At 38.8% G+C, this 26,805-nt stretch overlaps 1 protein-coding gene across 9 annotated transcripts in view; it reads right to left on the bottom strand.

Moving 5' to 3' along the window:
• Positions 1-26,805, bottom strand: part of ARFIP1 (ADP ribosylation factor interacting protein 1) — a 137,504-nt gene that overhangs the window by 11,198 nt on the left and 99,501 nt on the right. For all 9 annotated transcript variants that reach the window (XM_027513461.1, XM_027513465.1, XM_027513466.1 and 6 more), the window contains one exon: positions 19,280-19,454. In XM_027513461.1, coding sequence (XP_027369262.1) covers positions 19,280-19,454 — 175 coding nt within the window. The remainder of the gene's footprint in view (positions 1-19,279; positions 19,455-26,805) is intronic.

The following is a 26,805-nucleotide window of genomic DNA, read 5'->3' as shown; positions in this document are numbered from 1 at the left end:
AGACGGTTGCGATGGCATCACCGGCTGGATGGACATGAGTTTGAGCAAGCTCTGGGAATTGGTGATGGGACAGGGAAGCCTGGCATGCTGCAATCCACGGGGTCACAAAGAGTCGGACACGACTGAGTGAGTGAACTGAACTGAAGTGAAACTTGCTCAGTTGTGTCTGACTCTTTGTGACCCCGTGGACTAAGCAGTCCATGGTAGTCTCTAGGGCAGAATACTGGAGTGGGTAGCCTTTCCCTTCTCCAGGGGATTGTCCCAACCCAAGGTTTGAACCCAGGTCTCCCACATTGCAGGCGGTTTCTTTACTGGCTGAGCCATAAGGGAAGCCCAAGAATACGGGAGTCGGTAGCCTATCCTTTCTCCAGCAGATCTTCCTGACCCAGGAATTGAACTGGGGTCTCCTGTATTGCAGGTGGATTCTTTACCAACTGAGCTATCAGGAAGCCACGGGAAGTAAGAAGATGAACCGAATTTAAAATACTTAGAAGAAGATCCCAGACAGAGGAAATAGCAAGTACACAGGTCCTGTGGTGGGCAGGTGGATTGTTTTAGAAACACTAACCAAGCCAGTGCTACTGGAGTTGAGTGAGTCTGGTGGGAGATGAAGTCAAATAGGTAATGAGGGGTTAGATGGTATGAGAATTCAGATGTCATTAAAGACTCTAGCTACTTTTCTAAGTGAGATGAGAAGGCACTAGACGATCCTGAGCAGAAAACGACAATACCTAACTCAGATAATACACGGAAGACCTGTTAGAACGCTTCAGCAGCCACCTAGGTGAGGTGACGGTGGCCTGGACTAGAGTGGTGACAAGCAAGCAGTGAGAAGAGGGGGGCTTCTCAGTGTGAGGGTGGAGCCAACAGAAAGAGCAAGAGGTGGGGTGCGAGAGAAAGAGGACAAAGAGGGTGTTAAGATTTTGCCCTGAACAACTGAAGCTGACATATAGTTACGTGGCAAAGACTAAGAGAGGGGCAGGTGTGGAGGAAGGGAAGGGGGACATTAGGGGCTCAGTTTTGGACAAATTGGAGATGCTTTTCAAGTAAATATGAAATGAAATGTTCAATAGGTAACTGTAATTTTGAGACCACTACCACACTAATGGCAGAAAACAAAGAGGAACTAAAGAGCCTCTAGGTGAAGGTGAAAGAGGAGAGTGAAAAAGCTGGCTTAAAACTCAACATTCAAAAAACTAACATCATGGCATCTGGTCCCCATCATTTCATGGCAAATAGATGGAGAAATAATGGAAATAGTGACAGACTTTATTTTCTTGTGCTCCAAAATCACTGGAATGGTGACTGCAGCCATGAAACTAAAAGACACTTGCTGCCTGAAGAAAGTGAAGTGAAAGTGAAGTCGCTCAGTTGTGTCCGACTGTTTGCGACCCCATAGACTGTAGCCTACCAGACTCCTCCGTCCATGGGATTTTCCAGGAAAGAGTACTGGAGTGGTTTGCCATTTCCTTCTCCAGAGGATCTTCCTGACCCAGGGATTGAACCCGGGTCTCCAGCACTGTAGGCAGACGCTTTACCGTCTGAGCCACCAGGGAAGCCTGAAGAAAAGCTATGACAAATCTACACAGCGTATTAAAAAACAGAGACATCGCTTTGCCGATAAAGTCTGTATAGTAATAGCTATGCCTTTTCTAGTAGTCATGTATGGATGTGAGAGATGGATCATAAAGAAGGCTGATGCTTTCCAACTGTGGTGCTGGAGAAGACTTGAGAGTCCTTTGGATAGCAAGGAGATAAAATCAGTCAATCTTAAAGGAAATCAACTTTGAATATTTATTGGAAGGACTGATGCTGAAGCTGAAGCTGCAATACTTTGGCTACCTGATGTGAAGAGCCGACTCAGTGGACTAAAGACCCTGATACTGGGAAAGATTGAGGGCAGGAGGAGAAGGTGGTGACAGAGAATGAGATGGTTGGATGGCATCACCAACTCAATGGACATGAGTTTGAGCAAGCTCTGAGAGACAGTGAAGGAGAGGGAAGCCTGGTGTGCTGCAGTCCACGGGGTCGTGAGGAGTCAGGCACGACTGGGCAACTGAACAAGAACAACAATTGTGAGACTGGAGAGAGTTCAGTACGGCAGTCTAGGCTGGAAACGTAAATTAAGAGTCAGTATACAACAATGTTCAGATGATATTCAAAGCCATATGGCTAGATAAAGCTCTTCAAGAGAGTGGAGAGACGGAAAAGACACCCAAGGAACAAGTCATGAAAAATGAATCCTGACCCTTATACTTTACAACATTACAGAATTCAGCTCAAAATGGAACACAGGCCTAAATGTAGGAGCTAAAAACTATAAACCTTCTAGAAGAAAACACAGGAAAAAATCTTAATCTTAGGTTTGGCAAAAATTTTAAAACAGCTCACACAAAGAATAAATTATAAAAAGAATACAATCAACTGGACCTCATCAAAATTAAAATGTTTTTCTCTTCAAAAGACACTGTTATGGGGCTTCCCTGGTGGCTCGGTGATGAAGAATCCACCTGCCAGTGTAGGAGACATGGGTGTGACCCCTGATCCGGGAGGACCCCACATGTCACGAGACACCTAAGCCTGTGTGCCACTACAGAGCCTGTGCCCCGGAACTGCAACTACTGAAGTCCGTGTGCCCTAGAGCCCATGCTCTTGCAACAAGAGAAGCCGATGCAATGAGAAGCCCTCCAACTGCAACCAGAGAGAAGCTCCCACTTGCTGCAACTAGAGACAAGCCCATGTAACAACGAAGACCCAGCACGGCAACCCCCCAAAAAAATTAATTAAAAGACACTGTTATAAAAAGGAATAGGCAAGCCATATATTGGACAATATTTGCAAAACCTATTAGACAAAGAACTGCTAGACATAAAATATATACAAAATATTCTTACAAATGAATAAGAAAATGACAAACAACCTAACCAAAAAATAGGGGGAAAGTCTGAACAGGCATTTCACCAAAAAACAAAGCAAAAAACAGATGGGAAATAAGTCCATGATAAGACAACCAATATCTTTAGGTATTAGGGAAATTCTGACTTAAACCAGTGAGGACGTGGAACAAACTGGCCTCTCATATATTATTGGTGGAAATGTCAAATGATACAACTGCCTCTTGAGAAACCTGTATGCAGGTCAGGAAGCAACAGTTAAAACTGGACATGGACTAACAGACTGGTTCCAAATAGGAAAAGGAGTATGTCAAGGCTGTATATTGTCACCCTGATTATTTAACTTCTATGCAGAGTACATCATGAGAAACGTTGGGCTGGAAGAAGCACAAGCTGGAATCAAGATTGCCAGGAGAAATATCAATAACTTCAGATACGCAGATGACACCACCCTTATGGCAGAAAGTGAAGAGGAACTAAAAAGCCTCTTGATGAAAGTGAAAGAGGAGAGTGAAAAAATTGGCTTAAAGCTCAACATTCAGAAAACTAAGATCATGGCATCTGGTCCCATCACTTCATGGGAAATAGATGGGGAAACAGTGGAAACAGTGTCAGACTTTATTTTTTTGGCTCCAAAATCACTGCAGATGGTGACTGTGGCCATGAAATTAAAAGACACTCACTCCCTGGGAGGAAAGTTATGACCAACCTAGATAGCATATTCAAAAGCAGAGACATTACTTTGCCAACAAAGGTCCATCTCGTCAAGGCTATGGTTTTTCCTGTGGTCATGTATGGATGTGAGAGTTGGACTGTGAAGAAGGCAGAGTGCCAAAGAATTGATGCTTTTGAACTGTGGTGTTGGAGAAGACTCCTGAGAGTCCCTTGGACTGCAAGGAGATCCAACCAGTCCATTCTAAAGGAGATCAGTCCTGGGTGTTCTTTGGAAGGAATGATGCTAAAGCTGAAACTCCAGTACTTTGGCCACCTCATGTGAAGAGTTGACTCATTGGAAAAGACTCTGATGCTGGGAGGGATTGGGGGCAGGAGGAGAAGGGGACGACAGAGGATGAGATGGCTGGATGGCATCACCGACTCGATGGACACGAGTTTGAGTGAACTCCAGGAGTTGGTGATGGACAGGGAGGCCTGGCGTGCTGCAGTTCATGAGGTCGCAGAGTTGTACACGACTGAGTGACTGAACTGAATTGAATCTTAAAAAGTTAAACACGCACCTACTATTCCACAACTACATACTGACCTAAGAGGGATGCATTGCTGTTGTCGTGTGTGTAGTCGCTCAGTCGTGTCTGACTCTTTGCAACCCCATGGACTGTAGCCCGCCAGTCTCCTCTGTCTATGGGATTTCCCAGACAAGAATACTAGAGTGGGTTGCCATTTCCTTCTCCAGGGGAAGTTCCAGACCCAGGGGTTGAACCCGCATCTCCTGCTTGGCAGGCGGATTCTTTACCACTGAGTCACCTGGGAAGCCCAAAGATATGTATTTTGTGTGCATACCAATTTAAAAAATTAAAAAAAAAAACTGTGTGTAGCCCAACTGGGACTTTCCCAGGTAGCTCAGTGGTAAAGAATCTGCCTTCCAATGCAGGAGACACAGGAGACAGACATGGGTTCGATCCCTGTCTGGGTAGGAAAAATCCCCTGGAGGAGGAAATGGTTACCTACTTCAGTATTCTTGCCTGGAAAATTCCATGGACAGAGGAGCCTGGTGGCTGACCGCAGTCTGTGGGGTCACAAAGAGTGGGGCATGACTAAATGACAAGCACGCACACACGTACACCAACTAAATAAAAAAGCAAAGGAAAAAACAGGACAATAATGAAGCTTCATGACTCAATTATAGTATAAAAAATAAAGACTATAAGTCAATAGATTTAAAAATTGAAACTAAATTAGAACATTTCAAATAATCTTTCTAGTTTCTAATTCTCTCTAAAGCCACAATTATAGTCAAGACATTCACCTTTGCTTGTAGAGTCTAAAGTAATATACCTCAGAGAATTCAAGGAAAACTTCTGTCCCTAAAACATCATGGTACAATCCTTACAAACTGCTATGTGACGAGTTTTGAATTTTTGCAAAAGCACACAAGTAAAATTTCCTTCACTAAAAATTCCACTTACCAGATTAGGAACAAAGCAAATCTACTACAAATAAATCATTTATTAATTTTCTATTTTCTCTCTCCATGAAGCAGATAATCCTTTTCTTTGCCCTTAGAGACTCTTGTTAACCGCAGAAGGAGGGTGATAAAGTTGAATGAGAATGACAGGTTTAAGGAAACTGGGCTTCATTCCCGTCTCTATCCCAAGTTTACCCTGTGAGCTCTCTTCACCTGAATAATGAAGAAACTGAGATTCAGGTAATTTTTATGGTTCCTTTCTACTGAAACTTTCTGATAAAGTTGCTTTCTAAATAGAAGTAAACATATATTTGGAAACTCACATGGCTTTGGAAAACCTTTCTGTTGAAAGGCTTTCTTTCAGTAGAAAAGCATTATTTCTATTTAAAGGACAGAAACTGGCACTTTGATTAGATAAATATTAAATTCAGCTGAAAGTTTATGTACAAGTTTATGAACACTCTTCCCTATTTTAAGTTATTGTTTAAGGTTTTCACACTAGTAAACCTACTTGAGTCACAAAGTAATATTTCTATCTTGCTCTTCTAGTATTTCGCTTTTCTTGTTTTCCAATTTCAGATGACCCTTGGCTCCTGGAATTACAGAGAAACTAAAAGGCTTCTGTATTTTTAGTGTGAAATTCTAATTTTTAGAAATAGGGTCTAGCTAATTATTGTTTTTTGGGGCCACAAAAAATTCTGGGTTTGAATTTTAATTGTCAATGTTTTAGAATTGGAGAAGACAATAAAAGAGCACAGGATTTGATTCAAATACTAAACTGCAGAGAGCTCTTACAGCAATCTAGAAAGTTAGGAGAGAGTCAAAAAGAAAGTGTGAAGGGCATCAGCCAACTTTTAGTTAGCCCTATTGATGTCAACACAACGGTCCCCACCCTCTGACAGTCAACCAACCTAACAGACATCCTAACCGAGCCTCGAAACAGGGACATTAGCTGTATTTAAAATGGCTCCCCACCCCCCAGGAAACCTAATCCAGAAAGAAAAGAGGATGCTTTTTAGGACTGAATTCTAATTTTCACAAAACAATGAGACAATATCCATTTTCACAAAAACATTCTTTTGGTAACTGTGAGAAGGTTGATGTGTAAAAGCATTTCAAAGTATTCACACTTCAGAAAAGTTTCTGGTATAAAGAGAGGCTCTGGGGATTCACAACTTTTCAATTATAATTATGGGAATATAGTATAAAATTTCACTGTCACTTTAAACTCAGAAGCTGTTTTATACCAAAACAGGTAACTTATCTCACTTTTCTATTAGCACTGATTCTGTGTTATTCTAGTGCAAGTTTTGATTCTGGTACTAAGTCTTCAAATCAGATGCAAATTTAAATAAGAATAACAAGTTGACTCTTTAATCCAACCATTACTAACTCAAAAATAAAGGTAAATTAAACTAATAAATCAATTACCATAAGAATATACCTTCTAAATTAAATGAATTAAAAATAATATTTTGCTTTTACTACATCTTTTTCTTATAATTTTTTTTTCCTATTCTTCTTCTACTTATTTTTGACTAATTTTAATTTGCACTAGGATATGGACTCATATAATGTATTCAGTGAAGCTATGATAGCTACAAAGACTCTTCAGGATGTTTGGTTATTAAATAAATATAAACCATTACCAACAGAGGGAAAAATTAAGAACTATTAGAAAAGCAGCTGCAGTACAATTTTAAAGATAATTTTTGCAACCATGGTAATGATATTATGCTGTCGTCACTGTATATAAGCAATTTTAACAAGACTCAAAAACATTAAGTACCTGGTTTTTTCATCAGGTTCACTTTATAAAGGTCAGTCTGGGCAAGATTCTGGCTTCTCAATTAGAACTGACTTAAGAGACATGAAGAAAGTAAAATGAGGGGGAAAGATCAAACCCTACTTTTAGAAGAAGGGTCAAAAAGCCATAATGCTGAAGGAAATATTTTAGGGTCATTACACTTTTTCAGATTACTTCTGCAATTGTGCTATAAAATCATGAGAAGTTATGAGCATATAGTATCAAAGAAACAGCCAAGAATTTTTGGTAGACTATTCTTTATTATAGTAGGTGACACTAACTTTTGTGAAGCACTTTCTGTTCAACAGATAAATGTTACCCTTACACCTGCTCTTTGCAATATTCTATTCTCTCCATGTTATCATTAAAAAAAAAAAAGACTCAGCAAGTTAAGTAATTCACCTAAGTTTTAGACATCCAGGAAGCAGATAGGATTTGGGGAACTTAGGAATGTCTATTCCAAGACTGGCTTCTTTCCCCTATTCTAACCTGCCTCTATTCATAAGGCAATAAGCATTTTAGAAAGCTTTTAAACAAAGTTCGAAATAAACAAAGAAAGGTTTAACAGATCAACTAAAGGAAGGGCAGTAATGTAGAAAATATACTTTAACCTTCTTTCTGTTTTGTCTCTGGTCCTCAAGCTGCACGCAAACAGCCTCAGGACAAGGAACTAATGCAGAGGCTGGAACAGCTAAAATTTACTTCTTTCTAAAGTTATGAAGAATAATGCAATATTAAATATTCATATAATAAAAAGCTTTCATATAATCTTTCTATAATTACAGAGCAGGAAAATAAAATCTATATTGATCTATTTATGTAAGTATCTCCTAACTTAAAGTGGTTATAAGGCTAAATAAAACACAACAGAAAACCAGATTTAAAACAGAAGACAGAAGCAACATTTTCTGCCTGTGGGATGACGAAAGATTTGACCAATTTTCAACACCTAACATCAGAAACAGGTACAGTAATTTAGAAACACACTAAATCATTGTGAAGTCAATCACAGGGAACTTTCATAAAGATCTGCCAAAGAGCAACCCTGACCAGACAAAAGGAAAACCACTATAGCAACATCTGGTGAATGACCTAAAATATACCATACGATACTGTAATTGTTAAAGGGCAAAACAAACTTCAATACTGACTGCTAAAACAGAGAGACAAGCTGGGGTTTTAAATAGAAATTAGGTAAGAGAAATTTAAGAGCAGAACTGATACATGATACCAAGTTCAGTTCAGTTCAGTCACTCAGTCGTGTCCGACTCTTTGCGACCCCATGAACCGCAGCACGCCAGGCCTCCCTGTCCAACACCAACTCCCAGAGTTCACCCAAACCCATGTCCATTGAGTTGGTGATGCCATCCAACCATCTCATCCTCTGTCATCCCCTTCTCCTCCTGCCCTCAATCTTTCCTAGCAGCAGGGTCTTTTCCAATGAGTCAGCTCTTTGCATCAGGTGGCCAAAGTACTGGAGTTTCAGCTTCAACATCAGTCCTTCCAATGAACACCCAGGACTGATCTCTCTTAGGATGGACTGGTTGGATCTCCTTGCAGTCCATGATAAGACTCTCAAGAGTCTTCTCCAACACCACAGTTCAAAAGCATCAATTCTTCAGCACTCAGCTTTCTTTATAGTCCAACTCTCACATCCATACATGACCACTGGAAAAACCATAGTCTTGACTAGACGGACCTTCGTTGGCAAAGTAATGTCTCTGCTTTTTACTGTGCTGTCTAGGCAGACTTGTCTAACTCAATGATACCAAGTGGATAACACTAAAAACTTTCTCCTGCCTACACAGCATGTATCAATAGAAGATAAATACCATTTACAAAGTTACTGACTATAAAATTTAAAGTATTACTTCATGGACATCAAACGATAAAAAAAGTACTTTATTTCTACCAAATGAACTTTTTCCCAAATCAAATTTAGATTACATACCTTCTTATCAGAGACATTGAGGTAATTTTTTTAAATGAGGTAATTTCTAGTTAAAATAAGTTATTAGCTTACAATTTTATTTGCAATTGTTAAGTTCTTCAAACTTATTTGGCTCTCCTTTATAGTAATTCTATAAAATAGGGTTTTATATTAAGTGTACAGTAATTTGGGGGCAGTAGCTTGGCTTAAACATGAAAGGAAAAGCTGGAACAAAATCAGTGTTTAGTAAGAAGTCTCCAACCACTAACATGTAAGGTATTAACTCCTTTCTTTTTTCCCAACTATTTAAAAATGTATAATGATGTGCTTTCTCTGTGCATCCTTGATCTTTTTCCAGTAAGTGAGAAACCAGAAAAGTAACAGCAGGAAAATATACCTGTCTTCGCCTTTTATTAGGTTTGCAAAGTGTAATTTTATTTGTAATAGCTTTGGAAATGGCTTGTCATAAAAGCAACTACCAGCTGAAAAAGAAAAGCACTATCAGAAATATGGGTGTGGGCCTTGGGAAGGGAGGGAGAAGGAAAGACAAATATGGAGGTTTAAGAACAGATTTCATTTTTCTGACTCACTGGGATGGATTTCAACAAATCATTGACAATTACGTTAAAAAAAAAAAGCATCCTATGAGGTAAAAAGTGGCTTCCCTCGTGGCTCCTGCTTGCAATACAGGAGACCTGGGTTTCATCCCTGGGTCAGGAAGATCCCCTGGAGAAAGAAATGGCAACCCACTCCAGTATTCTTGCCCAGAGAATCCCATGGACTGGGCAGCCTGGAGGGTTACAGTCCACGGGGTTGCAGAGTCGGACATGACTGAGTGGAGCCCAATGCCATGAGGTAAAAAAGGGCAGTCCTGTTTTGAAAAGAAGATAACCGATGAAATGCAATCTGTAAACTCCAGTAACAGATTCACACAAGTTTTCTCCCCTTTAGCAAAAATGCCTAAGCTAGCTAACTCCCAGTCCTCACCCTTCCTCCAAAGGTTCCAGGTTTAGATGTGACCAACACAGCTTCTGTTTCCCAAGGTTATCTCCAATCTTTTCCCTCTGCTGTTTTTTTTTTTTTTTTTAAGGCAAGGAATACCACTTTAATTGGAAAGCTGGCTGGCCAAGAAGATGATAGACTTGCTCTACATGCAGATTACTCAAAGATCCATGTCCATCAGTTCACTTACTATAGGACGGGAATGCCCTAACTGTGTACCCGTGGCACTCACGTCTAGGAGAAGAAACAGACTAAGAGGCATTCACAGCACAGTAAGGTTGGTGCTTTGATGGAGAAAGCCCTGGATGCTATGATAATACACAGAAGAAAGAAACTTTCCAGCTGCTCGAGGACACATTTTATAGCATCAGTCTTTCCGGTTAGCATATGAACTCCTACTTAAAATTAATTCAGGGCCATGGGCGTGGCTAAGGCACTGGGTATTCCCTTCATTAAATAGGGGGCCCTGTTCCCTCTGGCCTTTTCGACACTGGGAACTTACAGATGAACTGATGGTCCATTCAAACTCATCTTTACAGTCACAAGATAGTTTTCCTTCATAGTGTGGTTCTGTATTTTATCTTGGAAAGCTAACTTTTTCCCTCTTAAACAGCTTGCAAAATTCTCATCCCAGGCACCTAACAACTGTTTAAACTTAGAAAATCTTTACCAAAATTTGTTATAATAAAACCATTAGATTTCTTAAAAAAAAAAAAATCCATAAGCAGCAATACTATGTTTTGCTTTAGGAAGATAACAGAAAATATAACGAAAGTTTACAAATCATTGAAACAAAGGATCTAGGATTTCTTGAAGACTTTGTTTGGCCTGTTTCTGCCAGTGTCATGTTCCTCACTCTGTGATCTGGCTCAAGCCACACCGCCGCTTCCAGCCCTCACTGAGGTTTTCTTTGTCAAATTCCAGGTTTCTTCTTCCTCATGCTTCACTCACCATTTTGTATAGAACAGAAATGTTTTCCATGAGACTGTAAGCTGCTTGTTAGCAGAGAGTTTGTCATAACAGAATTATACAATATTTCTTTAGATTTAGTCATTATAATAGCCCAAAGCAAGCACCTTAAAAATGTATTGAATAATTTTTAAAAGGGATCTTTCGAAAATTTAAAGAAATATGAAACCAGAATGTTACAAGATTTAAGAGGAATAAAGAAAAAAATCTAGTTATAAAGTGATTATTTCAAATCTAAGAAAGTAAAGTGTAGATGAGTCATGGAAGAAATATATATATGGTCAACAGAAAAGGACCGAGTCATTACTGAGAGGACTTCAAGGAAAGGTCAAAAAGAACAATGCAAAGTCAAGTTCTTAAACACTGCTGGTATAGTCTGAGATTTTACTCAGAGATACTAATTAAAGGGTTTATTTTTAAGTAAATCTCAAGACAGTAACTAAGAACCAAAAAAAAAAAAAGTGCAGTAATGCTACCGTAACTAAAATGAATGCAGATAGCAGTGGTCTCTTCAAATCTCACACTGGCTGCAGACTTAAAACTCACCTTTATCACAAACTGACAAATGGACAAACTGACGTGGGTGATAATCAAGGCTGGCAAAGTAAGTGAAACGTGGATCTGAGGCGGACACAAGTACAACCATTTAACAGAACAGAGACAATGCAGCAGTAACGGTCAAGAATTAAATTTTAATAAGTGAATCCTATACACTCAAAGTAGAAGCATTGAACAATCCCCTCCCCTCTAAGATAAACAACAGGAACATGAACTTCTGACCAGAGGCGGTCAAGAAAACACAAGTACTTTAAACATAAGACACACATACACACACACATACACACACGAAGTCAAATATATAAAAACAGCAATTCATGAGCTATCCCTTTGGAAGGCTTTTAAATCTAGTGTACAAAATATCTTTCCTTCACCCTGCCTGCTGGATACTAGCACAGCTGACGGGGAGACTGCATGAACTGGTTGGCTGGGTGTGCTCACTCCCTCATTCACCAGCTGAGGACTGCAAATCACCAAGACAGATAACTGGATGCTGTCAATTTCAAAATCAGCCAACAGGTATGGCTTGGATGCTGTTAAGTTCAAAATCAACCTACAACTCTCAATTCTTTTTAGTTGCATGATTGATACAAGGATAGTTAACTTCCATCTCTGTTATAAAAGGGGAAAGGAGGCAACGCAAATCACAGGCAAATTTTTCCTGTTTCATGTGTGTTTAAGAAGTTTTAAAGAGACCTGGAAGTCAAACCATTAAACGCAGCAAACATGGCAGTATGCAAAACAATATTTTCTGATGTATATGGAAGGCACTAACATATCATTTCTAACCTCACACTTAAGATGAAACTGTCTTTCTATTCTTTCCAACACGGAATCAATCATTTGATTTTAACGTTTTCTTTTTTTTATCTGTAAGGGGAATAGAGTAGTTGGAGACAGGACTGAAAATCTTGATATATACTTATATCCTTTCAATTTTGGTCCTATCTATTTAAAGGATGATTTTGATTTAAAAGAAAAGAAAATATGTATAGATAGAAAATGTTTGTTTTTAAATAGGATACCTTCTGTTTTCAAAAAGACTTAACCAGATTTCTATTTTTTAAACATAATTTTATTACCTATGACCTATAATTTTGCAAAATTATACATACACTGCTGTGCACCTTGGTCTTTTCATTTATTATTAATAATATGCTCTGAGGATCCTTCTATTAATTACATCCCTAGTCTTTTTTTTTTTAATGGCTGAAAAGTATTCCATTGTATAAATGAGCCATAGTTTATTCAACTTGTTCCTTTCTGCTGAACTGTTCAGTTGTTCCTCATCTTTTGATATTACCAGTGATACTGTGATGAATAACCTTGCATGTAGGTCATCTCACCCTTGTGTTGGCCAGATCTATCTGTCCAGCTTTATCCAGAGCTACTCTCCCTGATTCTCCGCATGCTCTGGACTCACTGACCTTTGACTGGCTTTTGCATATTCTATTCCTTTCCCTTACAGCTCAGAGGTAAAAAATGCATCTGCAATGCAGGAGACACAGGAGATGCGGGTTCGATCCCAATCTAGTCTGGGAAGATCCCTTGGAGGAGGGGGATCTTCAACCCACTCCAGTCTTCTTACCTGGAGAATTCCAGGGACAGCGGAGCCTGGCCACGACTGAGCACGCACCCATCATTCCTTTCCCTATACACCTCTGGTTGCCTCCTCTCCACCCCTTTGGGTCTCAGCTCCAGCGTCACTTCCTCTCTCATGTCAAGACATGTTCCCTTTGTATGCTCATAAGACCCCTCTATTTTCCCTTCACAGCACCAATCACAGCTTGTATTTCTGTAATTAGCTGGTTAATATCTATTTCTCTTACTTGACTCTATGACAGCAAGACTTTAACTCAGTGACTGAAACAAGTATTGAATATTTGCTGAATAAAGGAATAAAAAGTCAAAGGTGCTAATTATATATCAATCTATTCTTCATATTTTATTACATGTATTTATGTTCTACCATTTAAGTATCTCTTGAAATCTTCAGCTCACTCCACTTCCATTAACACTACCCCAATCCTTGCTCCCATCATCCTGTTTAAACTCCTATATTCACTCTTACGTTCTACTACAGCCTCTGAACCATTTTAAGACTTGTCATTTGCCAAGAATTCCTGCAATGGATTCCCACCAACACTCAAATAAGCTCTTCCCTAATGTGGCCTATAAGGCCGGCATGGTTTGGCCCGTTTACCTCCCACTGTTCCAATTACCTGGAATACCCTTTGCTTCTCACTTTACCTGGTGAATTTTCAACATCACATTCTAATAGAAGCCTGACCACTCACTGGTCACAGCCACAATTTATATATACGTACATACATGCATTTTGGTGTGATTTGATCAGTGTTGCTTCTTTCATTGCTATTCAGTTGCTAAGTCGTGTCTGACTCTGGGACCCCATGAACTGCAGCACGCCAGGCTTCCCTGTTTCTTTTACTAGGCTATAAACTCTGGGGGTAGAATTTTTTTCACTTTTGCTCACTGGGTCCAGAACAATGTCCAGAACACCTCCTGGTACACAGTATATAATACATGATAAATGTTTGCTAAGTAAATAAAAAACAGTAACAACATGAAATTACACGACTGAACCCACTCAGGAATTACGCTCGGAAATAAAGCTGCAGGAGGAGTAAGGGGCTGTCTCACAGGATCCAAATGGAGGGAACCACACTTGGCAGTGTTGCGGCTGCTTACTATATTCTACCTTTCAATCCATAAGGGCTTATGTTTTATTTAGAACCAGGTTCTTTTACCCATAGAATATAATAACTTCACATGATTTACGAGCAAATACCAAGAATACTGTTTATACCTATAGTTACAGAAATAAAGATGACAGTAAATCACTGACATGCATCTTTTAAAAATATTGAGTAAAAAAATGAGAGTTCTTTTGAGAATGGGGAAAAAGAATTCAAGAATGTATCTGCTTGTACATATTAAGTAACGATTCACATGCTTCTTAAAATCTGGCAACAGATATCCATTTTTTAAACTCAGAGGCTCATATCGTCTCAAAGAGAAGAATATGTTTGCTCTCCTAGCCTTTTCCAGCATTTACAGCACATTTTTATAAAAATGTAGTAGGCTTTGAGTATTTCCTGTAACAGAACATATTTGTATATAGTCACTGGGTCACCAAAATTACATACATAGCTGTCTTGCATTATCTGTGTTTACTTCGTTTTGTGTTTTTTTTAAATTGAAGTAAAGTCGATTTACAGTGTGTCTTGTTTTTATTCTCTGTGTATTCCGCTCTTCCTCTGTCTCATCACTTTTGTTTACTGGACTTGTCTCTGATAAGTTAAATTCATAATAACACACATACGAAATAAATCTGTAATATATCAGAAAAGAAATCCTAACATACAGGATTATCACTGTATTGTAATTCTATATGAAACATGATGTGAGTGAAGTTCTTTTCATCAATCTAGTGTTAAGAATGACTATAATTTTTAAGAAATTTTTCCTAGGATAGATTCCCAAGTCTGGCTCACCTTTTTTCTCCCAGCCTCCCAACCCCCAACTCCCTTGTCATCCTTTGAGTTACTGACTATAATAACAGAAAAAACTGTGCAATTAATGGTTATAGCTAATTAACTGACATTACCTTAAAGTAAGAATATATTCCATCCTTCTTAAAGTAAGACTATAACAAAATTAATGGGATTCTTAGTCTTTACTTATACCCTAAACTATTGTTGACTCTCTGATACATTCAGGGTCCTCCCCACAATATTATTAGTGGACCTGAAAAGATATTTACTTGTACTCTTAAATTACAATTATCTTAGGGGAAATGTTCATCATCTTAAATTACTTTTTTCACATTCTACATGGTTCTAAGCCATAAAACGTTTTGAAAGAAAGTAAACATGGGCTGCTCACATTGATGTGCTTATTTTCCTCTACTTTTTGCTTTCTCTCCGTGAAAGCGGCACATCTTGCGGACAACAGAAGCGTTTCTGAGAGAGCGTGCTATGCCTCACTCACTCAAAGAGCCAGGTAAGCATCTACTCTGCCCTAGTTGACTCTTACTCACCTCCATCTCCTCCCTTCCCTGTAGCATGCCTCAAATTTTGGGAAGAAATGCAAACACGTATTTGCTAAATGACTACTATACATTTAACACCACTGCTAGGCATCATGAAGCTGTAAAAGAAGGCAGGGTACCTATTCCAACAAAGTGTACAAAGCACCAGAAATGACTATTTTCTTTATCTTGACTATATTTTTTAGTCTATGTTTTGTTTTGAACCTTGAGAGGAACAATAAAAGGTAAACTGTCTTAAGTCAGAAAATAGCTCAAGTTACTTTATTTAAAAGTCTAGGAAAAAAGAAATATTGATGAAAACAGAAACACTATAAGAGCCTAATTAGCTGTGCTCTTATTGTTATGCAACTCAATCTTGTTTAGTAAATAAGAAAGAGAATTCAGAGGTTTGTTTAGGTTAAAGGTAAACACAATATATGGGGGGGACGGATAGGGTAAGGGGTGGACAGAGTATAGACTGTAAACAGTAGAAGAACTCAGGTTTTCCCATTAAGGGTGAATGACAAGCATGGACACATGTACACAACTCTGAGCATTAATGCATGCACATACATACCCAGGTAAGGACACACAGGTATTTTTAATACATACCTATTCCTTTTGTTTTGCCAGAGAGAAAAAAGGCTAGACTAAGTACACATAAAAACCTCAATTTTCTAATAGCAAAGAATCTACCTCCCAATCACTCTCAATTTTTTTCCTTAAGTTCTGAAAACAAAATAAACAAAAATATTCTCACAATGTTTGGCCACTAAAACTTATTACAATAGTCACAGGATGATCTTTAGTCCTTTACTCAATGTCTATTTGCTTTCAGTTTTGCACTCTTCTAGCTGTTTGATTATCTGGCCTCACATTTTATAAGAGGAGTGTCACTATGGGAGGATACTCCAAAAGCCAGGATAACCAAAAGGCCCTCCCTCTCCCCACAATGTCCCAGCAAAAGGAGGTGCACCAACAGCTTTAGAAAAAAACAATAGCCTTTAGGACATCCTCAAGTTACAAATTAGCACTCACGGATGTTTCAGATGACTTATGTTAAAAAAAAATTCAACATACGATATTTAAAAAATAGAAAGCTCATGTTTTGTTCACACTCAAGCACTGAGCAGATTACGTGACAATTGCATATAAAAGAAATACTAAGGAACAAACTCAGCTGCAGTTCACAACAGAAGAACCCCCGACATGAGGCACTGCAGACTGCTGAGAGAGCAAGCAGGGCTGGCGGGCAGTTCCGAGGCCTGCTTTATCCTCCCGTTAGAGCTACTAAAGGAAAAAGGGGAGACGCTGCTCCAGCAAAAGCAAGAAAACAAAAAAATTCTTCTTATGAGCTGAAGTCTTCAGCCAAATCATAGCTGTCTACTGCTTGAAATAACTGAGACCAGGAACATTATCTCTTTACAGTTTTAAAGAATTAAACACAAAAGATAAAAATGTTAAGAGTTTCTTTACATATTTTATTTTAGACAAAGCTGACTGAGTTGAAACTGAAGCTTGATGACAACTGTGGAAAACCCCAGAGTTATTTCTAGGCTCTCTATGAATATAAATAAAATCCTTGAGAATAAATGCAACTTTTTTTTTTTTTTAGTTTATACTAAGAAAGGTCTAAAGAAGAGAAGGTGAGACAATGACAATACTATTCTCAAAGAAATGACTTCTAAACTTTAGTCTCCAGAACTCTGACCCTGTTCATTCAAATTGCAAACCCACACCATAAACTTCCTACCAATTGTTTCCATGTGAGTATCTTGTCGTCATTTCAAACTAAACACTGAGTTAAGTAGAACAAGTTCCCAACCTTCATCCCTCATAACCTTCAGGCCAAACTAGCTTCCTCTGTCAATTTCCTGTCATGCAGCCTCGAAACCACGGCTCTTTCCTTTCTCTGCTAATGGAGTGATCCTAGTCCAGGCTTTTTACAAGGGTGCCTGAAGAGTATTTTTAAGTCACAATTTTCTATTATTCCCAACTTTCCTCACTGCTCAGTGTGTCTGCTGAGTCTGAAGACTGTTTTGATGAATGAGTGAGAGAATAAATGTAAAATGCCTAGTAAATAACAAGTGTGCCTTCCCTGGTTCATGTCTAAATCTGGAGATCTACTGCCAAGTTTCAAAAAGAGCTATACAGTAAGACAGTTAGAGTTACATGGCCATTATTTATCCTTGTATAATTTGCTGGTAAGAACCATATAAGCATGGGTGGTTTAGGGACATTAATTGTTTCAAAATAAGCTTATCTCCCTTTTTATAAAGGCAACATACATAAGCTTTCATAGAAAATGTTTAAAATACAGAAAAATACAAAATACAAAAAATAGCCATAATGTCACTATTCAGAGAATAGCACACAACAAATACCATTAGGTTCCAAGAAAACACAATTACCATTTTAAACATTCCCTAAAATCATTTCCTCTACTAGCAGAGGTCCTGGACCCTCAAATTGGATGAATTCCTTTTTTTCCATTCAAATCAGCTTCAGGTAGGACCCATAAAATGCTAGCACACTTTATGCAGCACTACACCGTACAGTGCTGATTCTAAAATATATGTCTATATCTAAGTACTGACATATTCTTATCCTTCAAAACATTAAACCAAATGACCACAGTGAGTGCCACAGCATGTGCTCAGCTAATGAAACTAAAAGGCTCACTCTGCTCTTGTCTGAGTAGTGCTGAGCAACCTGTCTGATGACTCTGCTGAGATCTCCTTTACTGACAACATAATGGTTTCAGTGTAATGGGAAATCAGTACTTTTCATGCACTGTGGCTAAAAGAAAAAAAAAGGTAAGAGCAGTCCTGGTCTCAAGGAAATCTATGCAGCTTTTATAGCAGCCAGAGGAGTTTCTAAGGAAATATTAAAGAAGACAAGAAGATATCAAGAGACAGAACTGAAAGATACTAAGGTACCCGGGAGAAAGCAGAGCTGGTGTTCTATTATGACTTCAGAGGGTGTGCAAAGCACAGGAAAGGGACCACCAATGTGCAGCGTGAGACCCTATCTCCACAGGACGCCACACCTCTTCTGGGCAGAGCTCCCAACTGGGAGGAGAACTGCAATCCTTCTCCCGATCCCAGTGTGCATGTCATGTTAAACACCAGAAACTACTCTCTACTTACACCGGAGCCGCTAGCCTGTTATCCCATGACCCTACCTCCAACAAAAGCTACAGTAGGTCCATATCACCTCTCACTGCTCTAGGTTTTGAATGTGTTCATGTTACATGAAAATAAGCTGGAAAATTGATTTCTTAGCTTGCTTCTTTTAGGTTATGCTAACTGCAGCCCTAATCAGAACCTTTCAGTTATTCCTCATTTATTAGGTACTGAGAAGAATGCTGTTCCCTTCCTGAAATCTCTACCTACCATTAATAAAAAGTTTTCAAAATATTCAGAACCGAATATACCATTATGTAACTTTTTAAAGCACTTGATACCAACACCAGTCTGAAGATCAACATCAAGTATTTTTTGCCAATTGTTACATGTGAAAGACTCGAACAGCACAGCTGATGACTTTAATGACAGAAAAGTGAAGGTAAATATACTTTATGTACTTATAAACATGAAAACACTGTTTATAAATGGAATTTCATTTCTAACAACTCCCAAGTTGACCCTTAAACAATATGGGTTTGAACTGTGTGGGTCCACATACATGTGAGGTTTCTTCAACAGTAAATACTACAGCACTGGATGGTGGGCTGAGTCTGCAAATGTGGGGCTGCAGACACAAGGGAGCCCTGGGCTCAAGGAACCAAGTGTGCCTTACACGTGGACTTCCAACTGCACTGGAGGGCCAGTGCCCCCAATCCCCAGGTGGTTCAAGGGTCAACTCTATAATCAAAGAGTTAACAGAGACAAAAAAAATCTCAGAAGGTAAAGAATACATTTACCTTATTTTCTTCTAGAAATTTTAACTTGACAGAAACATCATTGCGCATTTTATCGTACTTTTCCTTATGTGCTTGGAACAGATGCTGTGATTGCTCAATCTTTGGCAGAGTGTTTGCATCACGTGGTCCAAGATTCAGTTCTTCCAAATCAGTACGATATGCATCATATTCAATTCTGGAAAGAGGAGAATAAGTGAAGCACGCTACAAAGACAGTGTGAAGTAAGTTCAGGAGGTGAAGTGGAACTACCCAACCGTCCCATATTATACATTAATATATAATAATCCTCATACATATTTGATACTTTATGCTTTTAAAATCAAGTATCTTCTTACAAAGAGCTATTAATATAAGCATGGTGGTGGGGAGCTGCTGCTTTTTTTAGAGGGAGGGGAGACTATCTCTTAATCTCATTAACTCTTCCTTTTCAAGCACAGTATCAACCGACAAGTAAAATTTCCACAATTTAAAAACCAGGTTAGGGACTTCCCTGGTGGTCCAGTGGTTAAGAATTCTTGCTTCCATAGCAGGGGGTGTTGGTTTGATCCCCAGTCTAAGATTTCACTTGCCACAAAGGCAGAGCCAAAAAAAAAGTTAACTTCATCTCTTTAACAGTATGTTTTATTTTACCCAATATATCAAAATATTATCACTGTAATACATAATCAGTGTAAAAAAATCTGTTACTGAGCTACTGTACTTTTCGGGGGCGGGAGACTGAGTCTCTGAAATCCACTGTTTAAGTTTCCATCACATCTCAATTCAAGCTAGTCACTTCATGTGCTCCACAGACACCCGTGCTGAGTGGCTACGGTATGCACAGCACAACTCTAGGTGGATTTCCATATCGTTAGTATTCAGAACATGACCACGGTATCTTCCATGGAGCACTTGATCACCTCACGCTCCCTGAGAGGCCCTCCCCCAATGCTCTCTCGCCATTAAAGCTGACACAGTCACCCCAGCACTGCCACTGCACGATCCCAGTCCTCACAAGCTCTCTGTCATGGCAGCCAAGTAGCGATAGCATTACTTTGCTCATTAAACAGTGACTTATGCAGTAGTGTCAACTGTTCAGTACTTAGACAGGAAATACAATCACAGAAAACTAACTAAACTGATCACATGGATCACAGCCTTGTCTAACTCAATGAAATTATGAGCCATGCCGTGTAGCGCCACCCAAGACAGATGGGTCATGGTGGAGAGTTCTGACAAAATTTGGTCCACTGGAGAAGGGGAATGGCAAACCACTTCAGTATTCTTGCCTTGAGAATTCCATGAACAGTATGGAAAAGATATGACATTGAAAGATGAACTCCCAGCTCAGTAGGTGAATGGAGAAACAACTCCAAAAAGAATGAAGAGATGGAGCCAAAACAAAAACAATACCCAGGTGGGGATGTGACTGGTGAGGGAAGTAAAGTCCAATGCTGTAAAGAACCATATTGCACAGGAAGCTGGAATGTTAGATCCCTGAATCAAGGTAAACTGGAAGTGGTCAAACAGGAGATGACAAGAGTGAACATCAACATTTTAGAAATGGACCAGAATGGGTGAATTTAATTCAGATGACCATTATATCTACTACTACTGTGGGCAAGATCCCTTAGAAGGAACTGGATTGGCCCTCATAGTAAACAAAAGAGTCCAAAATGCAGTTTTTGGGAGCAAACTCGAGAATGACAGAATGATCTCTGTTTGTTTCCAAGGCAAACCATTCAATATCACAGTAATCCAAGTTTATGTCCCAACCTATGCTGAAGCAGCTGAGGCATAGGTTGCTGAAGCAGCTCAAGTGGAATGGTTCTATGATGACCTACAAGACCTTCTAGAACTAACACTCCAAAAACATGTCCTTTTCATCATAGGGGACTGGAATGCAAAAGTAGAAAGTCAAGAGATACCTGGAGTAACAGGCAAATTTGCCCTTAGGTACAAAATGAAGCAGGGCAAAGGCTAACAGAGTTATGCAAACAGAACACACTGGTCATAACAAACACTCTCTTCCAACAACACAAGAGATGACTCTATACATGGACATCACCAGATGATCAATACTGAAATCAGACTGATTATATTCTTTGCAGCTGAAGATGGAGAAGCTCTATACAGTCAGCAAAAACAAGACTGGGAGCTGACTGTGGCTCAGATTATGAACTCCTTATTGCCAAATTCAGACTTAAATTGAAGAAAGTAGGGAAAACCACTAGACCATTCAGGTGTAACTTAAATCCTTTACAATTATACAGTAGAAGTGACAAATAGATTAAAGGGATTAGATCTGATAGAATGCCTGAAGAACTATGGATGGAGGTTCCTGACATTGTACAGGAGGCAGTGAGCAAGACCACTGCTAAGAAAAAGAAATGCAAAAGGCAAAATGGGTGTCTGAAGAGGCCTTATACATAGCTATGAAAAGAAGAGAAGCTAAAAGCAAAGGAGAAAAGGAAAGATATACCCATTTGAATGCAGACTTCCAAAGACCAGCAGGGAGAGGTAAGAAAGCCTGCCTCAACGATCAATGCAAAAAAATAGAGGAAAACAACAGAATGGGAAAGACTAGAGATCTCTTCAAGAAAATTAGAGATACCAAAGGAACATTTCATGCAAAGATGGGCTCAATAAAGGACAGAAATGGTATGGACCTAACAGAAGCAGAAAATATTAAGAGGTGGCAAGACTACACAGAAGAACTGTACAAAAAGGATCTTCATGACCCAGATAACCATGACAGTGTGATCACTCACCTAGAGCCAGACATCCTGGAATGTGAAGTCAAGTGGGCCTTAGGAAGCATCACTACGAACACAACTAGTACAGGTGATGGAATTCCAGTGGAGCTGTTTCAAATCCTGAAAGATGATGCTGTGAAAGTGCTGCACTCAATATGCCAGCAAATTTGGAAAACTCAGCAGTGGCCACAGGACTGGAAAAGGTCAGTTTTCATTCCAGTCCCAAAGAAAGGCAATGCCAAAGAATGTTCAAACTACTGCACAATTGCATTCATCTCACACATTAGCAAAGTAATGTTCAAAATTCTCCAAGCTAGGCTTCAACAGTACATGAACCATGAACTTCCAGATGTTCAAGCTGGTTTTAGAAAAGGCAGAGGAACCAGAGATCAAATTGCCAACATCCACTGGAACATAGAAAAAGCAAGAAAATTCAAGAAAAACATCTATTTCTGTTTCAATGATTATGCTCAAGCCTTTGCCTGTGTGGATCACAACAAACTGTGGAAAATTCTGAAAGAGATGGGAATACCAGACCACCTGACCTGCCTCCTGAGAAATCTGTATGCAGGTAAAGAAGCAACAGCTAGAACTGGACATGGAATAATGGACTGGTTCCAAATTGGGAAAGGAGTATCTCAAGGGTGTACACTGTCATCCTGCTTATTTAACTTATATGCAGAGTATATTATGCGAAATGCTGGGCTGGATGAAGCACAAGCTGGAATCAAGATTGCCAGGAGAAATATCAGTAACTTCAGATACACAAATGACACCACCATTATGGCAGAAAGCGAAGAGCAATAAAGAGCTTCTTGATGAAAGTGAAAGAGGAGAGTGAAAAAGTTGGCTTAAAACTCAACATTCAGAAAGCTAAGATCATGGCATCCGATCCATGAAACAGTGACAGACTTTATTTCTTGGGCTCCAAAATGACTGCAAATGGTGACTCCAGCCATGAAATTAAAAGATGCTTGCTCCTTGGAAGAAAAGCTATGACAAACCCAGACAGCATATTAATCAGCAAAGACATTACTATACCGACAAAATTCCAAGCTAGTCAAAGCTATGGTTTTTCCAGTAGTCATGTATGAGGTTTAGACCATAAAGAAAGCTGAACTGATGAACTGATGCTTTTGATCTGTGGTGTTGGAGAAAACTCTTGAGAGTCCTTTGGACTGCAATGAGATCAAACCAGTCCATCCTAAGGGAAATCAACCCTGAATATTCACTGGAAGGACTGATGCTGAAGCTGAAGCTCCAATACTGTGGCCATCTGATGAGAAGAACTGACTCCTTAGAAAAGACCCTGATGCTGGCAAAGATTGAAGGCAGAAGAAGGGGACAACAGAGGATTAGATGGTTGGATGGCATCACTGACTGGATGGACATGAGTTTAAGCAAGTTCCAGGAGCTGGTGATGGACAGAGAAGCCTGGTGTGTTGCAGTCCAAGGGGTCACAAAGAGTCGGATACGACTGAGCAACCAGACAGTGATCTCAATTCAGTCAAAATCAGTACCACAAACTTATGCCCTAAAACTAAATTTCTTTATTAAACAATCTATAGTACAATTTGTATCTATTTTGGGAAGGAAACATACTCTGTAATGTATATATGACTCGAGAAAGAACATGAGTCCCTCATGCCAAGCCCAATTTATTCTCGACTCATACTGAATTTAATAAATTTCACCTTTGAGGGTCAAAAGCATATCATTGGTTCATTCATGATACAATTCATTCAACAAATACTAAGTGCTAACTTTATAAGTTTCAGGCACTGTGCTAGAAACAGATTTTATCTACCATCTTCATAGCTTATCTTCAAGAAGTTAACAGTCTAGACTGAGAGAAGCTTTTAAACAACTACAACAAAATGAGATAAGGGATACTGCCATGGGGAAAGGAAGACGGAAATCAAGATGAAGAATTACTTAATCAGGTATCTGAACAAGCATCTCAGGAGAACATTAAAACAAGTTTTAAAGGATGGTTAAGAGTTTTTGAGGTGGGTTGGGGCTGGGAAATTGATGGAGCATTTCAGGAAGAGAACAGCATGCATCAAGGCACAGATCTGTAGATACCATGACACACTGGGCAAGTAATGCAGTAACTTACAACCTGAAGTTGGAATAAGATCACAAAAGGAATTAGTTATCAGGCAGGAAGGCGGAACTGAGATTAAGAAACAAACACGCAACAACAGACTGGTTCAAAACTGGGAAAGGAGTGTGTCACCGTGCCTTATTTAACTTATATTCAGAGTACATCATGCAAAATGCCCAGAGTACATCATACCCAGAGTACATCATGCAAAATGTCTTAAGCTTTTTTTTTTTTTCCTCTTGCTCTCATTTTCTGCTTCAGAAATGGGAATAATAATCTAAAAACATTTTTTTCCCCACCAAAACCCATATATACAAAGTACTTAGGACCCCTGCTAATAACTAATATTTTTAGAGTGCTTTATCATTTCAGCCAAATTAGAAGAGGGATGGACTGAAGCAAACATACTAAAATCAGTAAGAAGTGAGAGAGAAATAAGCAGAACAAAAATAAACAGTAATGTGTGGTGATTTAATGTGAAGACAAATATTCTTCATTGCCATGGGGTATACCTTTAAATAACAGCAACTAATTTAAACACAGTCAAAGTTATAATACTGACATTAATTTTTACATCCAGTTTGCAGATGATGTCAAAGTAAAACTTTCCCTAAGAGCTTTCCCTAAGAGCTAAAAGTGCTCACTACCACCAGGAAGAGAAATATACTATGTTTTCGAAATGCAACTCTTCACTTCAAGGTTGCCAGTCTGAACTGAGACCCTACCAATAAAGTTAGTGATAGCTGGTTACTTTATGGCTTATGTAAAACATATGAAACAGGTGCACACATCTGAAAAGTTTTGACCACAATTGGCTCCCTTGTTGGTGCTGCTCTGTAAGTCTTGAATAGGCTGTTATAAGATTTTCTATGCATGAAGCCCCAGACAGCTAGGAAATACTTGTGCGATGCATAATAGGGAGCGTTAAAAGGCCACCCAGACATCTGCCTAAACTGCCACTTTGTGTGCTGATCAAATAGCTGACCCTTGCCCTAAAAGTCAATAAATTCTGGTTTTGACAGAGGAGAAAATTCAACTACTGAGAAACTTTCAGTCTGGGATTCTTTTTCAATGTTATCCCTCAGTAGGCAATGTTTTAGTGTTAGAACTAGTCAATGCCTCAGCTATTCCAAAAACGGCATAGAAAAGTTAACCACCAAGCTAAGCTTAATGAATAAAATCATATACTGAAATTTCAATATGAGAATAAATTATGAGGTGGGTCATTATTGTTGTTGATTTTTAAAGTATATACAGAGGTTGTGTAAAGGTTTCCTGACAACCAGCTATCCAGTATATATAACTTGATTGATAATTCTGTTCAAAAATTTCAAACGAACCTATATTATTGGATAAATTGAGATTTTTTATATCACATTATACATTAAGTCAGATTCCTCATCGTAAGATATGAAAGCTATTTTTTTTAATTAGATATGAAAATTTGAGATTAGTACAATTCAAGTTTGAGGCCTGATGATCAAAAATAGAAGGCAGGAGCCCATGGATTTTCATTTAACTTTGAAATCGGTTCCAAGTAAATAACCCACTTAACCTCTAGAGGCTTATTTTTCTCCTTTGCAAATTAAATATAAAATGTTTTGTGTATGATAAGTGACATCTAATGTATTTTTCTTTAATATGGGTTAATATTTTTAAAACCATGTTAGAAATAAGTGCTGAAGAGATAGATATTACATGTTTCAAATAAAATATACTTTATATTTAAAAATCAAGATAGGTGGACAATTACAAAGTAGAGAGACAGAAACTAGATTCACATAGTTCTTAACTGGGATACTTTCAGAACAAAAGAAATTTCAACTTCAAAACTACAGATATTAGAACAATCATTTTTAGATTAGAAAATAAGAATGTTTGAAATGATTACGAGATAAAAGGAAGAGTATTCATTATGAACAAATTAGGATGCTATGAAAACGAACCGACAGATTTGAGAAGAAATAGCTCATAGAAATAAAAATATACATAATAAACATATATCCTTTGAAAAATACAGGCAATGTCCATGAAAGGATTTAAACAGGACTGGAAAACCAACTACTGGGAATGTTACCAAAGGAAGTCGTACTGAAGGATATTTTACTGAGACATTCCTTCAGTTACTAAGCAAAATCATACTGATAGATTTCTTCATTTTTTCCCATCTTCTAATTGTAATACTATATTACTAAATTCTTCAAGCAATAAAGGAAAGTAAAAAAACCAAGTCCAAAACTTAAATAAGGCACACAGATCTATTTGTGCCCTTCTCCCACCAGACAACCACAAGTACTTGTCTTGACCTTCCTTTCCAAGTCACTGAGAATCTGATATGTTAATACTAAAATGAGAGCTACCAACACAGCACAGGATAGAAGTATCTCTTCTTATGCAAAGATCAAAAGTAAACTTTAAAAATAAAAAAATCCTTGACTTCCCGGGTGGTCCAGTGGTTGGGAATCCCACCTGCCAACGCAGGTGATGGGTTCGATCCCTGGTCCAGAAGGATCCCCCATGCCATGGGGCAACTAAGCCACACAGCACACCTACTGCGCACGCACTAGCGAGCCCACGAGCAGCAACTGCTGCAGCCTGACTCCCCAGAGCCTGTGCTCTGCAACGAGAGAAGCACCACAATGAGCCATGCACACAGCGGGAACACCCCTGCTCGCCACAACCAG

The sequence above is a fragment of the Bos indicus x Bos taurus genome, chromosome 17 (genome assembly GCF_003369695.1).
Source record: "Bos indicus x Bos taurus breed Angus x Brahman F1 hybrid chromosome 17, Bos_hybrid_MaternalHap_v2.0, whole genome shotgun sequence".
Lineage (NCBI taxonomy): Eukaryota > Metazoa > Chordata > Mammalia > Artiodactyla > Bovidae > Bos > Bos indicus x Bos taurus.
The sequence above is the reverse complement of the archived record's forward strand: the minus strand, read 5'-3'. Positions and strand labels throughout refer to the sequence as shown.